At 33.5% G+C, this 24,640-nt stretch overlaps 1 protein-coding gene across 5 annotated transcripts in view; it reads right to left on the bottom strand.

Annotated features, from left to right (window-relative positions):
• sm (heterogeneous nuclear ribonucleoprotein L) overlaps positions 1-24,640 on the bottom strand; it is a 469,971-nt gene that overhangs the window by 15,848 nt on the left and 429,483 nt on the right. For 4 of the 5 annotated variants that reach the window (XM_076131363.1, XM_076131361.1, XM_076131362.1 and 1 more), the window contains exons 6-7: positions 14,058-14,141; positions 2,146-2,232 (exon numbers count right to left, since the gene is read on the bottom strand). In XM_076131363.1, coding sequence (XP_075987478.1) covers positions 2,146-2,232; positions 14,058-14,141 — 171 coding nt within the window. The remainder of the gene's footprint in view (positions 1-2,145; positions 2,233-14,057; positions 14,142-24,640) is intronic. The other variant, XM_076131364.1, reaches the window with a different exon arrangement.

The following is a 24,640-nucleotide window of genomic DNA, read 5'->3' on the forward strand; positions in this document are numbered from 1 at the left end:
CAATACAAGAACCTCTTCCTTTTTCGAAGTCGGACAAACAATATCAATTAAGATACTGGAAGTGCATTTTTTATTAAATTGCAGTGTTAAGTTAGTTTTTTAACTACTTTGTTTAAACATCTTATATACTAAACACACAACAGTGCACAAGATGCTGTGTCATCCTATCACACGCTGGTGCGGTCATACAAGTTCATACAATTTCATACATTTTCATACATTTCATACATGCTAGGATAGAGGCGGGTATTGAAATGAAAGTCACGTGTTTTGTATTTATGTATTTATTGTAATAATGTATGTTAACAATTTTATGTTCTACATGAATGTACAAAGTGGTGGAAAAGGGTAGTTTAGGGGGTGGCATAGACAACCCGTTTTAATAAATAATGTATAGTAAAGCCAAAGAAATGAGATAGAAACACTAAGCTTCAGAGGTTCTAAAAATTTTTTTTGTATGTTATTTTTTTATCGATCGAGTTACATGTATAAAAAATTTTGGTGTCCGTTATTTATTTGTACTATAATAAGCATTACAATAGCAAGTTTCAACTGTTTAATCAAATAGTATTTTTCTCACAAATATATGTTTATTTTTTTTTATAATGCCTCTTACTTCTTTGTACTATGATTTACATAGCGAAAGTCAGTTTTTTCGTATTTGCACGAAGCTCTTATTTTTGCAAAATTTTAGTAAAGATTAGTGTTTAAAAAATGTATGTCATTTCTTTGACTCTACTATTCGTGTTTTGGTCTCTTACAAGTGAATGATATCTAAACATGTTTGTTTTAAAGTCTAAATGTAATAGTATATAGTTGATAGTGGTGCTGAAACTTTGGAAACTTTGGTAACATTGCCTGAAACTTTCATACACCGAAAGTAAGCTGGTTGCCAAAATTACCAAAAAAATTTATATAGGTAAGTAATAGAATGTTTGTCCAATATACACTAAAATCTTACGAAATGCTGCTTTTTTAAGGAAAAATATGTTTCTTTTAAGAATAATCATGGATTTTAGAATATTTTTTGTTCATTGTACAAACAAGCATATCACTATAATTGTATATTAGTTAGGTATAACAATATTATTATCTAAATACAACACATTGGTATCTAAACATAACATTCAAGTAACAGCCTTATTCGAAGACATTTGTAGGAATTTTCACACTTTCATAACTTAGCCAATGAGACTAGGCAAATTTTGTAAACATATCTTTGATAAAGTAACTTTTTATATTCTTTTAAGCAAGAAACGAAACGAGAATTGTTTTAAGGCCGGTTTCAATAAGCTATCGTCAGTTAGAGATAGGTATACTGAGATAAGAAGGTAAGCCTATCTGTGATTGCGGGTAGCAATCAAATTCGGCCATCAGAAAGTGCAGCGACAAAAAATAGTACTTACTATAAAAATTGTTGGGATTTCTGACACTTCGTTTAAATATTTATCTAGTTTCATTGGCCAGTAATTTAGCTAATTTCGCGCAAAACACACATTTAGTTAGTGAAAAGCCATAACAATAAATTAAACTAAAACATCTTATGGAATAAATTCGGTCTAAAATGAGGCGAATTATATTGTTTTCCAAAGATTATCTTGGAATAAGGTTATTGTTCATTCCATTCCAACATCATGCGATTTTTACACACTTGGTTTATTATATTTTTAACCACTGTTGTTTGTACTGAAAATACGATAACATTATCCGTCTAATCATACCTATATTAACAGATCCTCTAGATACTTTTAACCATACGTAATAACTAATTTCCATAATTTTGTTTTTTTTTTTCAAAATAGTTTGTTTTTGTCGATATTAAAAAAAATATTCTTTTGAAGTCTTTTAATTTATTTATATACATAGAATTAAAAAATCATAACCTGGGAGTTTACAATAAATTTAACCCTTAATGTCCCACTGCTGGGCAATGCTATTTTAAAATAGACCTAGAGTGACCCAATTTGGGAATGTTGGAAGGTTAAAAAATGACATATTTTATAAAAGACTACCTCTACAACTGGTCAGAAATCACTCTACAAAAGCATCATATTTTCAGTAAAAATTCCAGTGGTTAAAAATCACCATATATTATCTCCACAATAAATTAACATATTAGATCGACTCGTCCATCCAATACAGTACCGTTAGTCTGTTCGCAGGAGTGCTGGCTGTGCTGGCTGCAAGAGTCCTCACTGCAAGACCTGGTGGTAGCTTGAGGAGTTGACGCATCTGTTGAGCACCTTACTTGTCAAACTGACGATATATCCCTTGCTTGGTTTTTGTAATTTGAAAATTGTGTGATTGGTATATTGTTTTGAACTGAAGGTACACCGAAACATTTGCGGTTGGGATGCAGATAATAAAGTTAATTTTAACATAAAATTTACTTTTTTCTTCTCTGTCAGTTTGACAAGTAAGGTATCTGTTGAGTACCTTACTTGTCAAACTGACGATACATCCTTTTATAATTCGTATTGGAACATTTCTCAATAGCAACCCGGAGTTTGGTAACGTGTCCGGTATATGGCAATATGCTATTACATGGAACTAACATTATAAATGGCGAAAATGTATTTTATTTACTAGCCTACACGTTCGAATATAACAGGCTCACGATAGATCGTGACAAAACGAGTGATGTGTAGTAAATTGTGTAGGTCCTTAGGTTACGTGATACCAAGCCTTCTAGCTTGTCAAATCTATACTAATATATATATATAATATTATAAAGCTGAAGAGTTTGTTTGTTTGCTTGTTTGTTTGAACGCGCTAATCTCAGGAACTACTGGTCCGATTTGAAAAAATATTTCAGTATTAGATAGCCCATATATCGAGGAAGGCTATAGGCTATCATCACGCTACGGCCAATAGGAGCAGAGTACCAGTAAAAAATGTTACAAAAACGGTGAAAATTTTAACCATTCTCTGTTACGTGACGCTAGCTGTGCGGGTCAGCTAGTTATAGATATTGAAAAATATCTAAACAGTTCTTCATTGATATACAATGCTGGGTCCGGCATGCTTAAAATAAAAGAATAAAAAAAGATATACAATGCTCTACCTTCTAAACCATTTCCATTGTTACTTCATAAAGCCTTTACTGATAAAACCACTGATAACACGGCCATTAGCCATTAAGCTATTTCAGTAATATTGCAAATTTAAATCTCGCCTTAATGGATTTTACGATTTTAATATTTGAGGGCATTTTCAAATTAGGCCGATTGTTTGTTGCTTAAATTTTCAATAAGCCTCATTTACCCAATGTTGAGCAAAGAAGCCTGGCAAATTTTTAAATTTTTTCTTCTATCTATGCCGTACTTTCTGAAAATATGTAAATCATTGCGTTGACATCTCTTTAGAAACAGGAAACCAAAAGCTTAAACTACATCTTTTTAGTACTAAACAAGACAACAGCATTCTGCACTCTCTATTACTATAAAATAAACTGCAGAGAGTGAGCAACAAACAGGCTGCCAAATACATACACACATTTAAGGTAGTCATATACATGATACAGGCAGCCATTACACAAAGCTAATTGTTTGAAAGCACTCCGAGTACATGTGACCGGGAATATATTACTGATGGGTTATTTAATATACGAAATAACGGTATTTTAATGTTCGACGTTTTTATATTGACTTTTGTCGGTGACTTTGTTCGCGTGAATCATTTTTTAAAGAGTAATAGGCATTTTAAGGTAAGGAGCTCGTGGCTTAGTTTACAACAGCCGCACGGATCGATCTCTGAGGTTAAGCTACGCTTGCCGAGGTTGTTCCGTGGATGGGTGACCATCTCATACATATCGAGTTCCTCCGTGTTTCGGAAGGCACGTTAAATTGTGGGTCCCGGCTGTCATTTTCGAAGATCTTTGACAGTCGTTAACAGTAGTCAGAAGCTTGAAAGTCTGACAACCAGTCTTACCGAAGGGTATCGTGTTAATACCTAAGTAACTGGGTTGTGGAGGTCAGATAGGCAGTCGCTCCATGTAAAACACTGGTACTCAGCTGCATCCGGTGAGACTGGAAGCCGACTCCAACATAGTTTGGAACAAAGGCTAAGCGAATATATAATAGGCATTTTAAGGTAAAATGCGTGTTCGCGTTAGTTCCAGTATTCTATAATACATTAAATATGCAACGCGAGAGTTTAAAAGTTGTAATATGTCACATCTCGTTTCGAGATAATATCTATAATTATACATCACAAATCTCGTTCTAAGGAAGAGATCCATCGGTAGAGAACTTTCTAGCAAAAGAGAGACAGAGTTGTATCATTTTTTTAGTATAGGTATGAATAAGGGTTAAATAAACTATAGGATTCGGGAGAAATAGTTCAAAATCCACTCTATCTATCATTGTGGTAACTGTCGTATGTTCGATTTCTATTATAAATAAAGTGTGGTTGATCAAAGTATACATGCTTTTATACTCACTTTTATTTTTATCACTCCAAAAAAGTACCTACTACTTTCTCCTTTATAAGTCAACAATGGGTAAAATTAAACATGAACTGATAAAATAACAAAGCCAAAATCTTTATTTCCTATAGTATTATGTATTACGGTACCCAAAAACATAAACTACACGCCAGACAATAATTTTAAGATTTCATAAGTAAAACATTGCTATTTCACTGCCAAAAAATGTGATATTAATTTCAATGCGCTGACTTTTACAATCATAGCGATGTTATAAATCGTAGAATATTGTCTTATGGTACGTTTAATCTAGCTGTGAAAGAATATTAAGTATATTTTGTTTGACCCCGAGTTTTAAACTATCTCCGTTTAAAATTTTATCAATATCAATGTACTGGTTTAAGCCTGAAAGCTTAACATATACATAGGTAGGTAAACTGCGACTTTAAAGTAGAGAATTGTAGAGTATGTATATTAAATTGTTTTGGCACTATTTTATTTCTGAATCCGCCTGCATGTAATCAAGCCCTAACTATTTAAGAGCTACTTAAACTTATGTATATAAATAAATCTTACTAGAAATGTTATAGTCTGAATCAAGGTTGATTTGAAGATAATAATAGTAAACAAATATTTAATGACCGTGGGTCGAGGCATTGAACGATTAATTTAACCAAAAGATCTTGAGTTAAACTCTTTATGCCTTATTTAACTTACAAGATTTCGAAAATATATTCTCATATTTCGGAGGACTTTACATTTAGTTTATATATCTCATATTTTGCTATACGTTTAAAATCTGTCGTTTTAAAATCTTTTAATCTCAATGTACGAGCCGTGAGGTAGAAATACACGCATGAAACAAACAAACAAACAAACAAACGGAATAAACATAAAACTTCGTACACACGAACGCGAATATTTTTTCTAGCATAATATTTTTCAATTTCAGCGGCACGTGTAGCGACAATCTTTATTTCAGTTCAAATAAAGTCGTGTACACACTACACGTGACAGTTAAAAACTTTCGCGAAAAACGTGACAAGGGTTTAAATTTTTCATTTTTCAACTGTGTGTTTCTGTAAAAAGGTAATTTTATACAACTGCTTGTTTTATGAAATTTTGTACATGAGAAGTTGTGCAGAATAACTGCCAAGGGAACAATACAATTGTGGGACTACTTTTTGTAAAAATGTGTATAAAAATATGTATGTTTTGTTCAAATATGCTCGTTAACAAAATGCTTTTAATACTAATTAGGCTTCGAAACTTGGAAATAATAATAAGCTAAAACGTCCCTATTAAATTAACGAAACTAAAAAGTCAAAAAGGCTTGTATTTTTTAAAAAGGTTGTTGATTACGCGATAATACTTATATAGTTGTAAGGAAATAATTATTATTTTGTTCAATGACGTCATGTTACTATCGATAGCGTCAACTATTAAAAGGGAATACTTAAAAATCGTGCGGCAAATCGTCCATCCGAACGATCCCTTAACACATTCATGTTTACCATCGTAGGTGGTAAAAAACTAGGGGTGGGAGTGTCCATACATTTTTCAAGCAGCGGGCAGGTGCGAGCGTCCTTGCATACATCCCCTATTTTATGAGGGTAGAACTAAGAATGAATGAATAGTGACTGTCAGTATCACGAGTGAATGAGATGAACGAATGATTTTTTTATTAGGATCGAGATTTTTTTTGGGTAGTTTTTCTATGGCGTGTTTTGGTTTATTGTCTGTACTTTTATTTATGTTATTTTTATTACTATTTTGCATACATTAATATGTAGCTTATTTTTATTTGTTGGTTACAGTGTCGCTTCATAGAAACTTTGTTTCGTGCCAACCAGAAAGTAAAGTTAAATGTAAAAATTCTATTTATATTCTCTCCAATAGAAATCTGAAATACTACTACTGAAAATAAAATAACCCGAAATCCTGAAGTTCAAAATGCAATTTCGATAAATGTATTACAGCATTGATTTCCTAAAGCCTACATACACAAATTACACAACTCTAAGTATCACAATATTATATATTTTAATAATCAACCGACCATTGTTGTTCATTTTACTTATCTCTGGCAACACTGACATACAAGACTTTTGATGTCAGGGGTGCCATAAATAACATAATTAATATTATCCATATACAATTTATCTTAATTTTGAGGTTAAGTGACACTCAAATATCCATTAAGATGATGCCACTCAGTTTTAAGTGCAATATCAAATGTTTGTGTGAAACATTCCATAAATAGAATTAATGCATTTGTAATCTTTATGAGGTATTGCAGAATATAACATTATAGGATGAATAACAATACTATTATTTTGAAGCATCATTGGGACAATCACAGTCGGTTTTGCGAGGCGAGAGGTCGTGCATTCGAATATCACTTATTACAAAATGAAACGTCTAGCCAAAGTTTGAGACCCAGTTGAAATGTTACATAGATTGCTAGTTTTATGTAATATTTTGTTTTACAAAACAAAAACCATGCCGTACACTGAGATATATTTACCAAATTTGAATCGGTTCATCCGTTCCGGAATTTTATAAAACTTAAATAATCTTTAGTTAGTACGAATTTTATTCACTACCAACTCGGTGTTTTTGACAAGAACCTAGCAATAAGACCCTTTTTTGCCCCACTGCTGGGCAAAGGTCTCCTTCCAAACGAAGAAGGGCTCGAAAATTGGAGCGTTGCCTCGGGTTTGAACGGTCGACAACTTGCATGAGAGGTGCCAACTAATACCACTCGGCTATCACTGCTATACGTACTACATAGACCCTACAGTTATCAAAACAATCCTAAAAAAAATAAACACAAGCCATGATCAGAATCATTCACGTTGCACAACGTGATACAGGGTGCGCGTGTACCGCTCGACTTTATGAATTATTTACATGTGGCAACACCGTGCACGTCACTACCTGCCAGGGCTGTCGGCTCTTGTAATTTTCACCTTACATTATTTGTTTATTCTGAATTCACAAGATTTGTTTTGCTTGTGAATTGTTTGTTGAAACTTGAAAGCATACTGCAGTACGGAAATCACGAAAAGAAATGTAACTTTATTTTTATATTGTTTAGGGTTTAGAGAAAGAAAAGTTTCATTCTGGTTTTAATTCTGTAAATTGTGAACAAATCAGGCGTTTGTTCAAAGTGTTTTGATAGTCCCTCTCAACAGCTTTACCTTCCGAATTGCAGCTTATCCATTAACTACCTTTTGATAATCATAATTGTGTATGAATTATTCAATTACTACAAATTTACCGACCAAGAGGATCAGTCATTATCGCCACTATTTTCTACAATAATCACCCATTTAAAATTGATCACGTCTAAACTATACTAATTTTTAACCTTAACAAACTTACGCCTCATTAGAAAAAAAAAATCTCTACCTAAACGTACATTTGAAGTCTACCATCCTTTAATTCAGCTACTTCCCGACGAGTCTATTTCACTGGATATAAGGATAATGGGTTGAAACATAAAACCGCTAGCTATTCCAGCGTCCAGGTGCAATGAGAGCTGAATACATGAATAATGGAGCGATGACACATTGAATAAACTATCGCGTTTCTAATACTACGTTGGGTATTCAGTGTACGATATAATTTTATGAAATGAAAAATAACGCTTAACATCGCTTCGCTTTTGTGATGTTTGTGTTTGGGACGGCTATCAAGAAGTCCCAGGTTCGATTTCACTCTGAGTAACTGTGTCTTGTCTTTTACTAGCAACCTCGAGTTAAGGGCCTGGTTAAATACTACTATTACTTTCATGAAAAACTTTTATTGACGAAAAGTTGAAATTACATAACATAGGCAAAGGTGTATGAAATAAAAAAGAGTTGCAATTTGTGAACACAATTTTTTCTAGAAAAACGGTTATACATTAAAAGACAACAGAAATATGCATAATCTAGCCCACAATCAACATCTCTGTCATTCATAGTTATTGTTATTGCGATGCGCTATTTAAATTTTCCAGAGTGCAACCCTATCGCGTTATTGCAATTCCCCAGGGTAGGAGTTCATATCTCTCATTCCGCCGCCGGATTTCAACAGGGACGGTCGCTTTTCACTCGCGCGCTTTTTAAATGCGACCCACTTTTTATGCGTTCGTTGTGTGGCCGCCTATTTTAGTTTTTTAGTGCTTTTTTACAGCGTTTTTTTTAATGCGAGCCGCAAGATGAATGGATGGGGTCGTTTAGAAGTATTTACACGAATGCTTATGTAGCGATGTAAATTATAATAGAAAATTACAAGCACTTTAACAGTTCATAATATTTTTTCATCACATGATCAAAAATTTTACTAACATTGTTTTTTTTTAACAAATTCGTAATTTTTTCGCTTTCTATGTAGCAATTCTCTTTTACATTAATACGTACATAATATCACGTCTCATAGGGGTAGGCAGATACCAAATAATGCCACTGGATACGATCAATACAAACTTCGTTGCTTCGTTCACATCCATACATCTTGTCATACAGGACCGTCGGCTACAAATAAAATACATACAACATCACCAATATGATATGACAATTTCTTCATCTGTGTTTCCCAAACTAAATTAAATAAACGTATTCGTAGCTAACCTAACAAACCAAACACAAGATTTGAATCGCATAAATCTAAAGTGATTTCAAATCAGCCGCCCCATATTAAATCCAGGCATTCAATATGAACAATGCCTACCATTTTAATCTCGAAAAAGTACGGTTTTGAATCCAATTTCCTTCAAACCGTCGCCGCTTGGAATCGTTTAAAACAAATTTGGTTTTTATTCAAACTGAATAGGTCATTTGGTAACGTGTGACTTCTATCTTTTATGCATGAATTTTTCAATTCCGTGCAAATTTTTACGACTACCCACGAAAATGGTGGTTTATTATGTTTTTATATTTTGTAGTAATTCTGGATTGCTTAATTTGGGAGTGAAGAGAATGAGGTGTTCCGTTTTATTTTCTTGTTGAATTAAACATGGATGTGTACAGCCTTTTGTAGAGTTTTTATGGAAGTATAAAAAGTAGGATTTTCTTTTTTATGCCTAACATTGGCCTAAAACCAAGATAGGTAATAAGACTGGAATAAATAGGCCCTCGAACAGGACCTATTTATTAAATTGATTAAATTCCGATTTTTAATTTTTCTAAACTTTCATTTGGAAAATGCATTAGGGTCTTTCGTGAACAGTTAAAGGGACACAACTTTAGCAACAAATATATTGCATGCAAAACCGTGAATGCCTGAAAATTCTTAAAAATAGCATACACAGCGTGACAGATTCAAACCTAAACCCATTATTATTATAGGAGCAAACTCATCTTCAGCAGTGGGACGATAATGGGTTAAATAATTTACTTTAAAGAAAGTGGTAACTGCCCTATACATTTCCTAAAAGATGAACAATGGTGCCTTTCCACCAGAGATGTGCTATGGATGCGTGCTAAGCGTGACGCGTGCGTCGCTTCCTTTCTATCAATACATCGTATAGCTCGAGCTGTACATCTTTGCGTTGGCGCATCTTCATAGCACATCTAACTCGCACCGCTACATAGCCTAGTATTTTTCTTTTTCTTAAAAGACAACCCCCGCACTAAGAATTGCTCTTGTGTCGCGGGGACTTTAACAAACATACAAACAACGGACAAAAAGCACAACCAGATCCGAAACAATTATTTGTGGATGGCACAAATGATTGTTCCGTGTGGGAATCGAACCCACGACCTCCCGACGCAGTGGTATCGGCGTGGCGATAAACCGCTGCGTCACGGAGGCAGTCAAAAGTAGTATTGGTGGAAACGGTCACACAGTTTTAAAGTTCAGCTATTACATCCTCCCAGCACCTATCATAGCACATTTCTGGTGGAAAGCCACCCTAAAGAACGTAAATATATCAGGTTACTATCGTTCGCTCCCGTTGTTAGAGTTGCCATCGATTTTCCAACACGTACCTAACTTAGTTAGTCTAGTTTCATGGCCGGTATGGCACTAATTTATTTAGTTATCCCGTACTAATAACCTTTGATATTTATTAACTATCTGTTGTGATAACTTTAATGGGGACACTGTACTTCAATATTTGTTTTCATATTTCATATTTGTTAAAAATGTTAAGCCTATCATTTGCTCCTTAGTGTATGTATGTGGCTGTCGCTCAGATGTTTGGATTTGAAATTGTTTAAGCTGTATATCTATAATTTGCTCTGTGGTGGGACCGGTAGCGCGTGTGGTTGTAGCCCAAAGATCTCGGGAACGAACTGTCTGGCAGAAATGCCATTACTGAGTTTTCTGATCATTTGTGCGAGATGTTATTTAAAAGAACTTAAGAAAACCGTTTAGTTCTTCTAAATAAGTTTTTTTAAACACATTCATTAACTTACATGTCATGTTATTTTTGCGAGCTTAAGAAAGCGTTTGGCTATACAACATTTTTTTTCTAAACATTCATTACCTTTTCATTTCAAAATAAAATTATGATGGAACAACAGAAGTCTCTACTGAAATATTATGAAACATATTGTGTCCACACATAAGCAAGTAAATAGTCCTGTAATCAAATTAGCGTCGAAATAAATATATTTTATTCAGCAACAGCGAACATTTGCACTACGAAATGTTTCTACGTAGTAGGAAGAGAATTTCTAGAGCATCCTCGGTAAGAAATACCCGAAGAAAACGATGAATACATTATGATATGCAAAATGGTGAAATTTCTCGCTAAAACTTGTGCAATTCACACTCCAGTTGGGTTTTTAGATGTTGTTCGTAGATATTTTTATTTGTTGATGTCAACAGGATAGAATTTAGTAAGTTTTGAAAAGATTTCAAACTGAAACTAGATGGAAATTAACAAAGAGCTACGGCGAGGTAAGCTTGAGTTCATCTTTTATATTTCTAGTAAAACTAGTCCAATTTTTTATTAAACTTGCTACCAGTGTTACCCGTAAATAATAAAGAATATAGTAGTTCCAACAGTTCCAGCTTCTTGTTTAGAATTCTCCAGTGTTTCTTTGAGATTTAAATCGAGTTTCACGTAGACACAAACATAGCCACTTCTCACTAACAAAGACAGAGTACACTACAGTTACTAACAAACAAAAGTTTAAAATCGTCCGCCACACGCCAGAATCAACCGCTAGAAAGTTTCAAGTTCTACAGCTTCCGGCCAACATTCACCGGAAGCCACAACGTATTAGACGCGTCCGAACTCCAAACGTTTCAAGCACTTTCTCAACTACCCTACTATATCCGCACCATCTGTCTCTTTCTAATCTTCTAGCCCATCTCGGACCTCTCGCTCACTCTCGGGTAGATCAAAAAGAGAAGGCACAGTTTGAAGTTGTTGGGTAGTATTAAATTGTCGGTGGATTATCGAGAATTGTGCATTTGGATGAAGTAAGTTTCGGGACTATTCGAGATTCGATGTCGGGAAGTTTGATTTGAATTAAACGGAGAGATTTGCAAGTTTAAGGTCAGGGATTGTTTTCTGTAGTTGGTAATACTCTAGATTTACGTGAGGTGTCCGTAGTTGCGCTTACTAGTTGAAATATAATGTATATTTGCAAAGTTTTGTAATCTTACGGTTGAGATTTGAGGTAAGTATATTTAGGATTTAGAAGTTCTGTGGACAGAAACTTAAATAGGATCATGGTTGGGTAGACAACGGTAAATTGCAACTAGATTCCTTAGTTGCTTTTTAGAATAGGGATAAATTATATACTAGAGAAAATTGGCAAAAATAATTATCTAAAAACAAGATGAGTTTCCCAAAACAGCTACGACTGGTGTGCAAAGTGTACCAACTTACAGTGGATAAAGAAAAATTAACAATAATGATTCAAATCTTGTTGGAATTAATCTCAATATCCTGCATTAGTATTCTATAGTAATATAGCACATAACGCAAGATATAGTATTGTTTGTAGTCGTACAAGCGTGACGTGGCGCTTTGTGCTCGCTCAAACGGCGACAGGCGATGGATTACTACGAGCCACTGCGAGATACTGGCACGGATATGTGTATAGTCACGGGTGTAAATCTGTATATATTTACATTATAAAACACATTAATAGATACCAGACAAATTCAAGTAGGTAATTCCTGTCATTAATGTCTATGATAGCAGAGGGGTGTCTATAATTCAGAATAAATATTTATTTCATTACTATCTTATCGGTTCCCTGACTTGTGAACTTTTAAACATGCTAATTGTTTAACTATTGTGACTGTTATTATAAGAGCGAATGGACATGTGGCCTGTTAGTCTGTATTTAGGATTGCTATGTAGGTTAAACTGGGTATTAGATAACTTAGTTTATAAAATTGTTGAAACAACTTTGAATTCATCTTGATTATTTATAAATACAATCCTAGAAATCTAGTGAGCAACTATCATCAATTTAAAACTCCTTTTATATTGCTATCAGTCAGAAGTAAATCTGTAGTAAAATGCTGAAAAAACAAATCCAGATTCATAGGTCTCACATCTCATCAGGATCAAACCAAAAGCAATTTCAATACTAAATATGTATCTATCTACGCTCATAGCTATACTAGTGAATAGATGTACAGACGCGTGTGTAGGGCATTCAGCTGCAAACGTATTGGTTCTGATGCAATTGAGAAGACTCTTAGTCGACTGAATATTTGGTAAAGCTGCCGATTTGTCACGCAAGAACAGTTTGAAATGAAGACGGTATATTTAACTCATAGTTTGATAAAGAACATCAAAGTTTTTAAGAAGTTTTTTGCGTAGTCGAAATCTAGGCAAAGTTGTGGTTACAAAGGTGAGACTGACAACAGAAACTAAGCCCCAAAATGATGATTTCTTCTAATCGCAACCATAATAAAATAAGTAACATTTTAAGCCAAAAAGCTGTTTACCGTTTTTCAAAACTTTCACAAATTTCCGTGGTATATTCCATGCCTCGGAGAATCAAGAAATGTGCTTTAAAATCTGTTACTCAATTTATAACAGTTATACTCCAACTTATATTTTGAAGAAGAGAAAACCTCAATTGAACATACCTATTAGAATGCTTATTCAGTAAAAAGGTCACAAGGCAAACTTTAATAAGTTTGCAGGTGCAGAACAAAAAGCGAAGTTGTCAAAAACCGCGAAACTTTATCTGAATCGAGTTCAAAAAACTTATGACGCAGGAAACTAACGAACGTTGGACAGTGTAGTCAAAAGTTGGTTGTTTGAAACTTGCTCCACGGGAGATGCCTAAATAGTTTGATAACTAGTTACTTTTATAGGCTGTTTTACGCTTTTTAAGGTTATTTTTTATTCGAAAGATGATTGTGTGAAGTATGTTTGGTGAATTAAGCTTCGTTCGTATTTCACTTATATGTTCGCATTATGTAGTTTTGGAGTGTAAACTATGTGACATAACTAGTTATTTAAATATTCCTGCAATACTCATGTAAATAAATCCACGAAAATAAAAAATAAGTACCTTTAAACATAGTGCCTTTGTAAATAAATCCATTTTGAAGTATCAAAATGTAAGAAAATACAACCACACTATATAAAAGCCTAAAAAATGGCTGTTCTAACCTCCATAGAAGTAGAATATGCATTTTTCTAAATGATATTACTTACTGTATGGCTGTGGCCTCCCCCCGGTGTACTGGGGGGACTGTAGTAGGGGGGCGCTCCTTTGTACTGGCTGCACATCTTCTGACACTGTAACAACGAAAGTATAGGCTTAATTATAATGATCAGTAGATAGTTCCAAGATGGGAGAGAAATCAGTAATGATTCGCGCAGCTCTTTTGCAACTAAAATTATAATGTGTTAGCTTATTTCTCTAATTATATCATTATGAATATTTCTAATGAATTTAAGTTTTTTTTATACATTATTTTACAATACAAGTTCGTATGCGTTAGGATATTTCAGAAAATATCAATTAATTTATGCGATAAGCTGCGATGAATAGACACGGATGATCCTATTATGATGCGTTGATAAATAAATTAGCGACGCCAGCAACAGGTTAAAATCCTAGCTTACACATATAACATAATCTTCTTTGGAGTAAATTGAACGTTAATGACACGTATTATATGGAGATACTGTCAAAAAAAAACAAAATTATTCCTCTAATAAAGTTATCTTTGAGCCTTAGTCTTTCTTCCAAACTATGTTGCAGTTAGCTTTGAGTCTCAAAGGATGCAGCTGAATATCAGCATTTAACATGGAGCGACTGTTCTAATAAAATCTAACTATAGGAAAAACAGTATTTTAAATGTTGTATTCGTCACTAAGCTTAAATATTCCAACAAGACAACAAATATATAAAGACAACTATCAAAAACTTTTTCAAAAACAACACAGTTTATTTTTCCTTCTTTTCTCACAAAACAAACTCACACGCATTCCACATAACAGTCAGAACGCCAGTGACCCTCTGCAGTTTCCACACAAGCCCCGTGGCTGTAAACACGGGCACCCAATTAACTCTCTTGTACGACAACGCGTACGACCGGCCCGGCCACCGCTCCATTAGTCCTACGATACTTATAAGTAATTCAGAAACATCGATTGTGCTATGTTTGGGAGCGGCCTTCGATGCAGTTCGCATGACAGGTCGGGGCAGTGGGTGAAATGGTACATCTACTTTGAAAACACCATAACAAAAAAAACTACACCCTGCCTCTCAAACTAGGAAATCTGTATCTTGAGAGTGATTCAGCTTAGAAATTAATGCTCTAAATGAAAGTAGACTGTGTCAATGCAATAATAATTTCACTAACATAGGATAACTTAGCAATAATCCTATATTGCTAAGTTATCCTATCATTTAACTAGCGAAATGAAAAAATATAAGGTAGTAAAAAACTTTTACACAAATCAAAAATTCAGGCAGAATTTAATATTTTGGACTGAAAAATTTATCAATATTTTCAATATTTTTCTGAACCGAAAATATTTGTTAATATTTCGCATTCAAACGCATCTAATAATTTCATATAACATGGACAAGTGCGTAAAACTCCGAACTGCTGAAAATTTCTGCAGCAATAAAACAGCAAACCAAACGGAAGCAATATTTCAAAATACAAATAGAGAAAGAAAAATGAAAGGAGCAAAAGGTTTATATTTCGAAGAAAACCGTGAAATTAGATTGACTGAAAGAGTTTTGCAGAATCGACGTTTTCAGGAAGTCGACCAATTTGACTTTTAAAAAAGAATTTCATGCAATACAGACAAAAAAAAATGGAATTTTCAGTATTTTCAGTAAAATTACAGTTAAATCGGCTGGAGATGATGGTCGCTGACGATACGTAAATTGGTTCTAAACCCATGTATAATATTCTGCACTTAATAATCACTGAAAACACAAGGTGTTTAACTAGAGTATTAATATGGTTATAAAACAAAGTTTAAAGTATTTTTTATTACTCTATGTTTGTTTCAGACTACCGTTTTATTTTAACCAAAGCATAATTTTAACCATTTGAGTACCCGTTGCCCTGAATCTCGTAAATCCATCACTTAGCTTTAAAACCATGTACATAACGATCACTTAAACCTAACTTAGCCAGTTTTATTCGCTAACTTGCAGCTCATATAAGTATAAACTATGCAAAACACCGTCTTAAGTGGTGGTTTAACTTTAAACTTAACTGAATTTCTTGGCGGTTAGTTTCTCAGTAAAATCAACTCTACTTCGTGTGAAACTTTCCAGTTATAATATGTTTCGATTATGATAATATTTAGTTAAAATTAATTAGTTTCGCCGAGTATGGATACAAGAAATATGAAGTTGGTAGAACTTATTTTAATTTGATTCTCTACATTTTTCTAAAAGCAATCATTATATGGTTTTGAGAAAACAACAATTTATGTAGTTAGATTTAAAAATAAGTAATAAATATAACTCACAGACTAAAAATGTTTAATTTAAACACAGAGCCTGACCGTAACGTTTTTCTATCTTTTACCAATTCGTATGTTGTCAATTCGATTGTTCTTTTTACACGTTTGTTACGCGATTTCTCTGCCAGCTATGCATGGATTTTCATCCTTTATCAAACGTCACAAGACTTTGTTTATCAATATGATATTGGAAAATCTTTTCAAGCATTCAATATTTTCATAACAAAATAGCGAATGAATAGACTGAAACTTCTGCGCTATTACTTCACAGTGAAACTGTAAATGGCACTTTCTCCATGAATATATAAAGCACTGTATTCAGTGTAAATTGACGGCCGAGACGACACGTAAGGCCTTCGGAACACGTACAAACGTTTACCGATGTCTTATTAACTATGAAATAAAGATCAAACGTATTTTCTTGTAGTTAGTATATAGTTTGCTGCATACTGGCAACTTTTTGCTGCAATTTTAGCAACTTTGCGACTCAAATATTTTTGTTTCTGGTTTTTGGGATACGATGATTTGTAACAGTTACATGGGCTGATACAGTGCAGATTTAGGAATTATTTTTATAGTGACACATACAGAACTGTACACTCATGACTTTGTGGCAGTCCAGTTTTTTTAATTATACACATAATCTTAAACTTAAAGATTGCATCTTAAGGCTAGTTAATAACTAAGAGCCATCCTAGACGAGCAACTTGTCTGTTGACATAATCACACCGGCAACTTCGCGCTACAAAAAGTTGCTACTCTCTGATGGCCCTAAACTAATTGCTAACACTCACCGCGTTCGCGTGGCGTCCGCAGTCGCCGATCGCGACCCACACACCTCACTTCCCTGCACATATAAAGACGAAACACACTCTTTATTCTTTTCTTTAAAAAAAACTCAATAAAAAAATAAACTATCGTCACCACGCATAGCGTTAACGGTGCATGCCAATTTCATTAAGAAGCTACAAAAATAATAATAGAAAAAAACTTATAAAAAAAAATGAAAAAATATATTTTTTCTCGAAAGTTTCAATACATCGATTTGTATATCGTGTTCTTAGAGACAAATGTGTCTGTGTTATTGATTTTTTGTCTGTTTGCTTTGTTCAGTGAACGAATTTCAAACCGATATACAATATGTAATATTTAATAAACCATTTTTTTTCAAGAGTGTGTTTGTCATTAGTTTTATATGTGCATGGAAGATTATTAATTAAATAACATTATTATTATAAATTGTAAGGACAGTAGAAATCTGAAGCTGACCGCTAGTGGAGCATCGACGACAATTTTGTCGCGCGATTATTTGTGTCCGACGCAGTCGCGCTCGCTACTCTGCGACGCGCGACTCTGTCAAAGAAAGTGTTATAGTCGCTTTTACACTTAATTAAGTTCAATAGCAGATTTATAGACTACAAATTCGCAGAACAAACCATCACATCTGCGATTAAACTTATAAAAGATCATGCAGTTAAATTAAACAACTTGCGACTCGAGAGTTGCGAGGCAACATTATAATCGCCGGTTTGTACCGACAAGTCGCAATATTTTTGTCGTTTTTTCATGATAATCTAACGGTCAACTTAACATTTGGTGTACATATGTATGTTAAAAGTATATAAAACAGTATAGTGGATGCATACGACTATTGTATATGCTAAGAGATGGGTAAATGCTGTCATATAAATATATTTTGCGAGACACACAGCTTTTTTTCACAAATTATTAATTTATTTAAATATACACAGTATAAAAGCTATTTGTCTTACAAAGTTGCATTAAAAATAAGCATTTTTAGTGTCACAGTTTCAAAGATATATTATGTTAATCTGTAAAACACATACACAATCCAGTATCAAAAAGCGCACTCCGCGCAGCGAATAGCGGACACAGTGAATTAGAAATTAAACAAATGTTAATTAACCACACTTGTTACGAGTCTGCTAAAAGTATAGGAAGGACTTAAAATGATCTCACAAGAAAGCGACTTGCAGCAACTATTAGTGGCCAAAAGTCTTAACTGTTTACGATGCAACTATGAGTGGCAAAGCAAAAGTCGCTTGAGGGCCGTTTGCAAGATCAAGGAGAAAAACCAGTACGGTTTCCTTCTAAATTTATCCAAGATTGAAGTATAGATTTAAGTGTCGATGTAATCGCTAATTCACTGTGACCGCAACACATAAATAAATATATTTACAGAATATTTTGCATTGCAATATGTAAAGCTGTGATGTAAACACTAAAAGATGATTATTATGACGATGTCATTTTCGTATCCGCATCTTTATTGTCAAAGTACCACGGCTATAAATTAGATGACAATATAATGTATTTTTTCATAATTCTTCTGTTGAAACTAGTCTCAAACTCTGACACTGCATTGATGTTATAATATTAAATTAACTATTATAATACGTACCGATTTCATGCCCCAATATTATGTTGTCCTGTTCAATATTGTTGAGTGTAAAGTGTAGAGTATTTTTTCTAGATTGCACAAAAGTAGTAACGAAAAATATCAAGAAATGATACAAGTTTAAAGTAAGTATGTGGCTTTTACCATATATCTATGTTGTGTTGCAAATATGTTAATTAAAATATGTTATACTTAATTTACTTTTCCAATGTCAATATTTATATTTTCAGTTTTTACAAGGCAAATAAATCTATTTCAATACACACTTACACACAAAAGATTAAGTAAACGAACATAAAACCTTATGTATCTAATCTAAATAAACGAGAAAACAAAGGTCACAAAAGTTCAAAGACCTTTCACAAAAATCTTCAAACCCTCTATTTATATGTAACCCGTGGAACGCAAATAGGTCTGCGTTTATCCCTAGGTCTCAACATAAGCACTTAACCCGTTGGCTGCTGCGGATTACCGCGTGTAAACATACAGGCTATTTGTAACCGTACGGACAAACGTTTAAGATAATATGGGAATATTAGATAGGTCTTATATACCCATATTGTCATCTTAAACGATGTATATGTGTATGTAACAATTATTATGGAAATTTAAAGACAATGCAATTAGTAAAATGAATTTGTGGGGGCGTTATAAGCAACAAAAATAAAATACAATTAAATAAAAAAAAAACATAATTGGGTCATTCTTTTTAAAAATCTTTTATTATTTCAATTTATATTGGATCCTACGAATACGTATTTCGAGTGAATATCAAACTTGCGATCCTAACGGAAGAGCTACAAATGTAACCATTTCGAGATACGCCTCCCCTGGTTTTCCATTTGTTCCGAAAAGCAAACATCAACTGTTATGTAATAAAAAGTCTGAAATTGTCTTTCTAAATAGACACATATTTATATGTAAAAAACATAGTATTTTAGTATGTAGATCTAATAAAAACGGTTGTAACGCGATACGTCGCGCGAACACAATACGCCTATGATCGATATTTTATATGTAGGCTTGTCCTTTCACGAGTACCGTTAGGAAATAACATACCGGCTTTATAAAATAATCTAATTTATCACAATTTAATTGTGTACCGTATAAAATGCCATGTCACTATGTTAGTTACCGTACTCCTCCTAAACGGCTTGACCGATTCTCATAATTAAATTTTGTGAACATAATAAGTAGGTCTGAAAATCAGTCAATATCTATTTTTCATACCCCTAAGTGGCAGTATTTTTAAAATTTATATAGTAAAACAACGTTTGCCGGGTCAGCTAGTATTATTATATGTATTATAGTGGTCTTATAGCGGTGGGAATGTTATCAAACTTTGGGCAATACTGAGAATTTTAGAGCACGCAAATCATTTCTTTCTCTGTCTGATTTCTATCTTCAGCAATCGTCACGACCATGCTTTGACGTATATTTCAGATAAATAATTTATACCCTCGACACTTTCTCCAGACAACGTTTCACTGATCTGTAAGACAATTTCAGCCAACCTGTGCTCGCAAAACTATTTATTACAAGAAAACAAAATTGGTCGGCGACTTAATTTAGTTTCAAGTTACAAATCAAAAACTTGGTTAAAAAAAGTAGAGGATTTATTTTGCTATCTGTACATATTTGATGAACGATATCATTCAGCGTAGAGTTACAATTACGGCGATGCGTCATCAAATGAGGTCAGCACAGAAAGTACAATTGGGTGTCGTATTATTTGACGTGTGTCGGTATATTTATTTAGATATTTGATATTTCCCTTGTTATTTTATTTTTATTATTGTACCTTATTATTGTTATAAAGGAGGAAATAACTTTGGTACAAGTACAAAAGTAAATAGCTGTCTTTACACATTTATTTACGAGTATATAAGCGGATCTGGCGGAGGTTTCTTTATAGAGGAAATAGGCGCCAAATGACAACTATACAACAAATATACAGACATATATACAATTTTTTTCGAGCCCTTCAACAATCACAATGCTAACTCACTTGTTTAATAAACACAAAAACTTAATGATTTATAAAAAAAAAACTTTTTTAATTTGTCTATCAATTAATGAAAACCGTATGATAACCCATTCAGTAGTTTCAGAGTAAATCGCAACCAGAAAAACTAAATGATTAAGAGAACAAAAATGTTATATCAAGAAAATTAATGATTACGATCTTATTGTCTTATTTTTTATGGAATGGAAGAAATCCCCTAATAACACTTCAGTGACCTATTACATCTCTGATAATACAGCTATATCGTGCTTATTCCACCCTTAAAAAATCCAAACAAATATTGACATTGACACCAAAAAAACCCGTTAATTACCCTATCAAATAGCCTCATTTGCTGTAAAGAAAACAATTGGCTATATTCAACCCTATACGTGACAAAGGCAGCCCTCGGGGGATGGCCAGGCCTGCCCCAAATAAATAAAACCATTAGGAAATGAGGAAACGCACCCCCGGGCAATGTAGCTCTGATGAATATAAATTACGTCCAGAAAAGTGAGAGAAACTCGAAAAGGTAAAAAGTTAATGAAACGTTTTGAGTATGAGAATGAGTGAGTTTTACAAAAGTAGCGTCGTGCATAATGATTTAGATATTTTGTTTTGGTGACGAATGATTCTAAAAGTATTGCATTGGATATTATGGATTCAGCTCTTAAACGTCAAAGCCACGTCAAAGGCCTCTCGGGTGGCTTGAACAACTTTAACACTCGGTTGACCACTAACCATACGATAAGAAGAAGCTCTAGAGACTTCCAAGACGATTTTCTGTATGTTAAATGCAGTCTACTCTTAAAAATCGGTGACCTGCCGACAGATGTCGCCGACTTAGTGAAGGAGGTAGTCTAGAAGTCGCTGACTTGATTCTTTTTAAATAAAGAGTCGATTTGGCGACTTTAGTGAGTTGTACCTTGATTCTCAATTAGTTTACAGTAAATAAATCTATTGACCCTTGATTCGGTTGTCGTGGTTATTATTAAAGTCGTAATTAGTCTCATTTAAACAATACAAGAACTCTGAACATTCAATTTAATTTCACAGGTAATTGAGTTTTAATTTTCCTTTAACTATCGAGTCTAGACATATGAAAACTAAATTTCTCTCCATACCTTTGCTAAAGTCCACAATTGGGCTAAGATTCGTTCCAAAATAATGAGTTCTCCAAAACCCTTTGAAAGGAAAGTTTGATAATTTATTTTTTTGTTCCGTCCCATTTTCCCTTCAATGTAGTTGTTTCATTATAACTTTTAATAAGGCAGCCGACGCTCGTTAGAGAACGAATTTAAAGGAAGGTGGGCCGACTCATTAATACACAACTAAATAAACATTTTTTGTTTTACATCTTACAAAGTTCTTTAAATTTATTTTTTTATACAATAGTGTGGATAAACAAATAAGATAACGATTTGGAATGGCCCAAAAACTGTGTTTTATAGTAATAAGAATTTCAATCTATTTCTAGTCCAAATGCGAGTAAAATATTGAAAAGACTGTATATATGACTATGACTATCAATCCGCAACAACAATTCTAAAAACTTTCCTTACTATGAATAATTAACTTTACCCATGATGTTATTTAACCGAATAGCAAAAATAACATAAAATATCTAAATTAACAGTACAAAAAATACCCTCACAGATCAGTCCCTCGTTGGGCGCCAATACTGTTTAAATTAGCTACCGGTACGTTTTGTTTGAACTTATACTTTATTTTAATTAAGAGGGGTCTCTACTAACTGCCCCCGTGTGTTTGTTTTGTATGAGTCTATTAATAGAAGGTAATGAAATAATGATTTGATGAGCTGATGATGATTTGGTCGGTTTCACGCAGTTGCTAACTATCGTTACTATAGAATCGCTAAAAACAATCTGTCTTTTCAAAATAAACATTATTTTTGAGAAGTAAAAAAATATATATATTTCTTGTGTGATTGAATGTCACTATAAAAAGTATCAAAATGGCTATACTTGTAGATTTGAGGAAAATAATCATCATTTATAGAACACAGGCTTTGTCAAAATTTTATTCAATCGGTCCAATCGTTCAGCCGAAAAAGCGTAACACACAAACAGAGCCTGAACGTGTAAAATCTTGTGTTTCACGGATAACACTACCCAAAAAGGTACAAAAGACCCTTTTAAAATGGTCACTAGTTTCATCCCCTTTCAAAAGCATAACCTACCTTTAAGGGCTTAGGTTTAAATTTTGCATGCGTCGAAATGGACCGGTCCAATCAGTACGCTCTAGATCAAAGCAAACGCAACGCTTCTAGGTATCTGATCCTATAATCCGGTTCACTGTGCACTATGTTTGAGACTCGGTTTAATCTTCTTGGAATATTTTGGCGATTGGTGTTAGTTTTCGGCTATTAGTTATGGATTTAGAATGGGGACCGATTTTAGATCATAAAGTACTTTAGTTTGTGTGGTTTGGTGACCATTTTAGGTTTGAAAATACGTCTGGGGTTATTTTTTTTAACTCGATATTTGAGAATGTATTTTTTATTGGCCGTCAAAGCGCCTTATCATATTTTGGAACGTTTTTTTAGATAAATACTTAAAAGCGACTTTCCAAAAGTTTAGTAGATTTTTGGGCTAAAAAACGACTTAATTAAAATTAAATAGACATTAATACCTAGATAAGTAGACCTACCCCCGGTTTCTGAAGTGCATTTAGCGGTTGTTTATCTATTCAATTGCGTTTAGGCTCATATAAAAATGACTGTTTGAGTAGATAAACTACCACTAAATGTACCTCAGAAACCGGGCATTAGTATTAAAATACAAAAATAATCTTCAAAGACCGCAATTAACCGGAAATGCAGTAAACCATTATTCTAAATAAATGAAACTTCGACATTTCCTTCCAACATCCGGTGTACAAACTACCCCTTGTATTTCTTATCTCCTTGTGTATTTAGTTGGCAGTTTCTATTCCACCAGATTGCCAACATGGCCACTTATTGCCCATATTGGCAAACTAACGTTTTGAGTGCGAGCTTCTGCCAGATAAGGATATCGGAATGTTGTAATGTATCTGAATAAATGATGGGGGGTTGAGATTTAAGATTCTTTGGGATTGAGGGTTGGTTTTTACTATGGGGAAAGCTATATGCCTAATGTTGTTTGTAGTAAGCTTACATTTGTAGTAGTGACAATAAATTATATTTAATGAAAATGATAATAACCGATTTTTTAGTTAGCTATCATAACTTTTTAATTATAACATTTTTTTTATATTTATTTATTTATTATGGATCTCCAACAAGAAATACACTTTACAAAAACAGAATTATAAAAGTTAAGTGCTTTCTCAATTACAGGAGATCACAGCATTCAAATTTTATAATTAATTGCAAAATATGAAATTCTCTTAATCAGTAACACAATGTAATCATTGTATGTGAGCTGATATCATCACCTTACCGATTTAGCCATCGAAACATAAAACAAAATCACTCACTCGATCAAAAATGCAAACTATTCGCCATCTAGTTAATTTGTCACTCTAGCAGTAGTGTGTCAATATCACACACTACTGCTTACCCTTACTTTTTATCTTACCTTTTCTACATCAAGTACTATAGAGCACAATCCAGGTCATAAATAAAATAACAAAAGCCAAAAATATTCTGCCAATTCTTAACACCGTCTGCAAATCGGTTAACTAAAACCGATCCCAACTAGTCTATCTTATTAAGGTCAGGTTACAAAGCAAAATAAACATAGTGCACAGTGAATCAGTGCGGACGAAAGGTCTTAAAATAGAAGTGTATCGTGAATTATTCTTATTGACCCCTCGTAAATAACTAGAGGTCAAATGAAGGACGAACACAGTGGTGACTTGTTGTGTTGTTAT

Source organism: Anticarsia gemmatalis, chromosome 26 (genome assembly GCF_050436995.1).
Source record: "Anticarsia gemmatalis isolate Benzon Research Colony breed Stoneville strain chromosome 26, ilAntGemm2 primary, whole genome shotgun sequence".
Lineage (NCBI taxonomy): Eukaryota > Metazoa > Arthropoda > Insecta > Lepidoptera > Erebidae > Anticarsia > Anticarsia gemmatalis.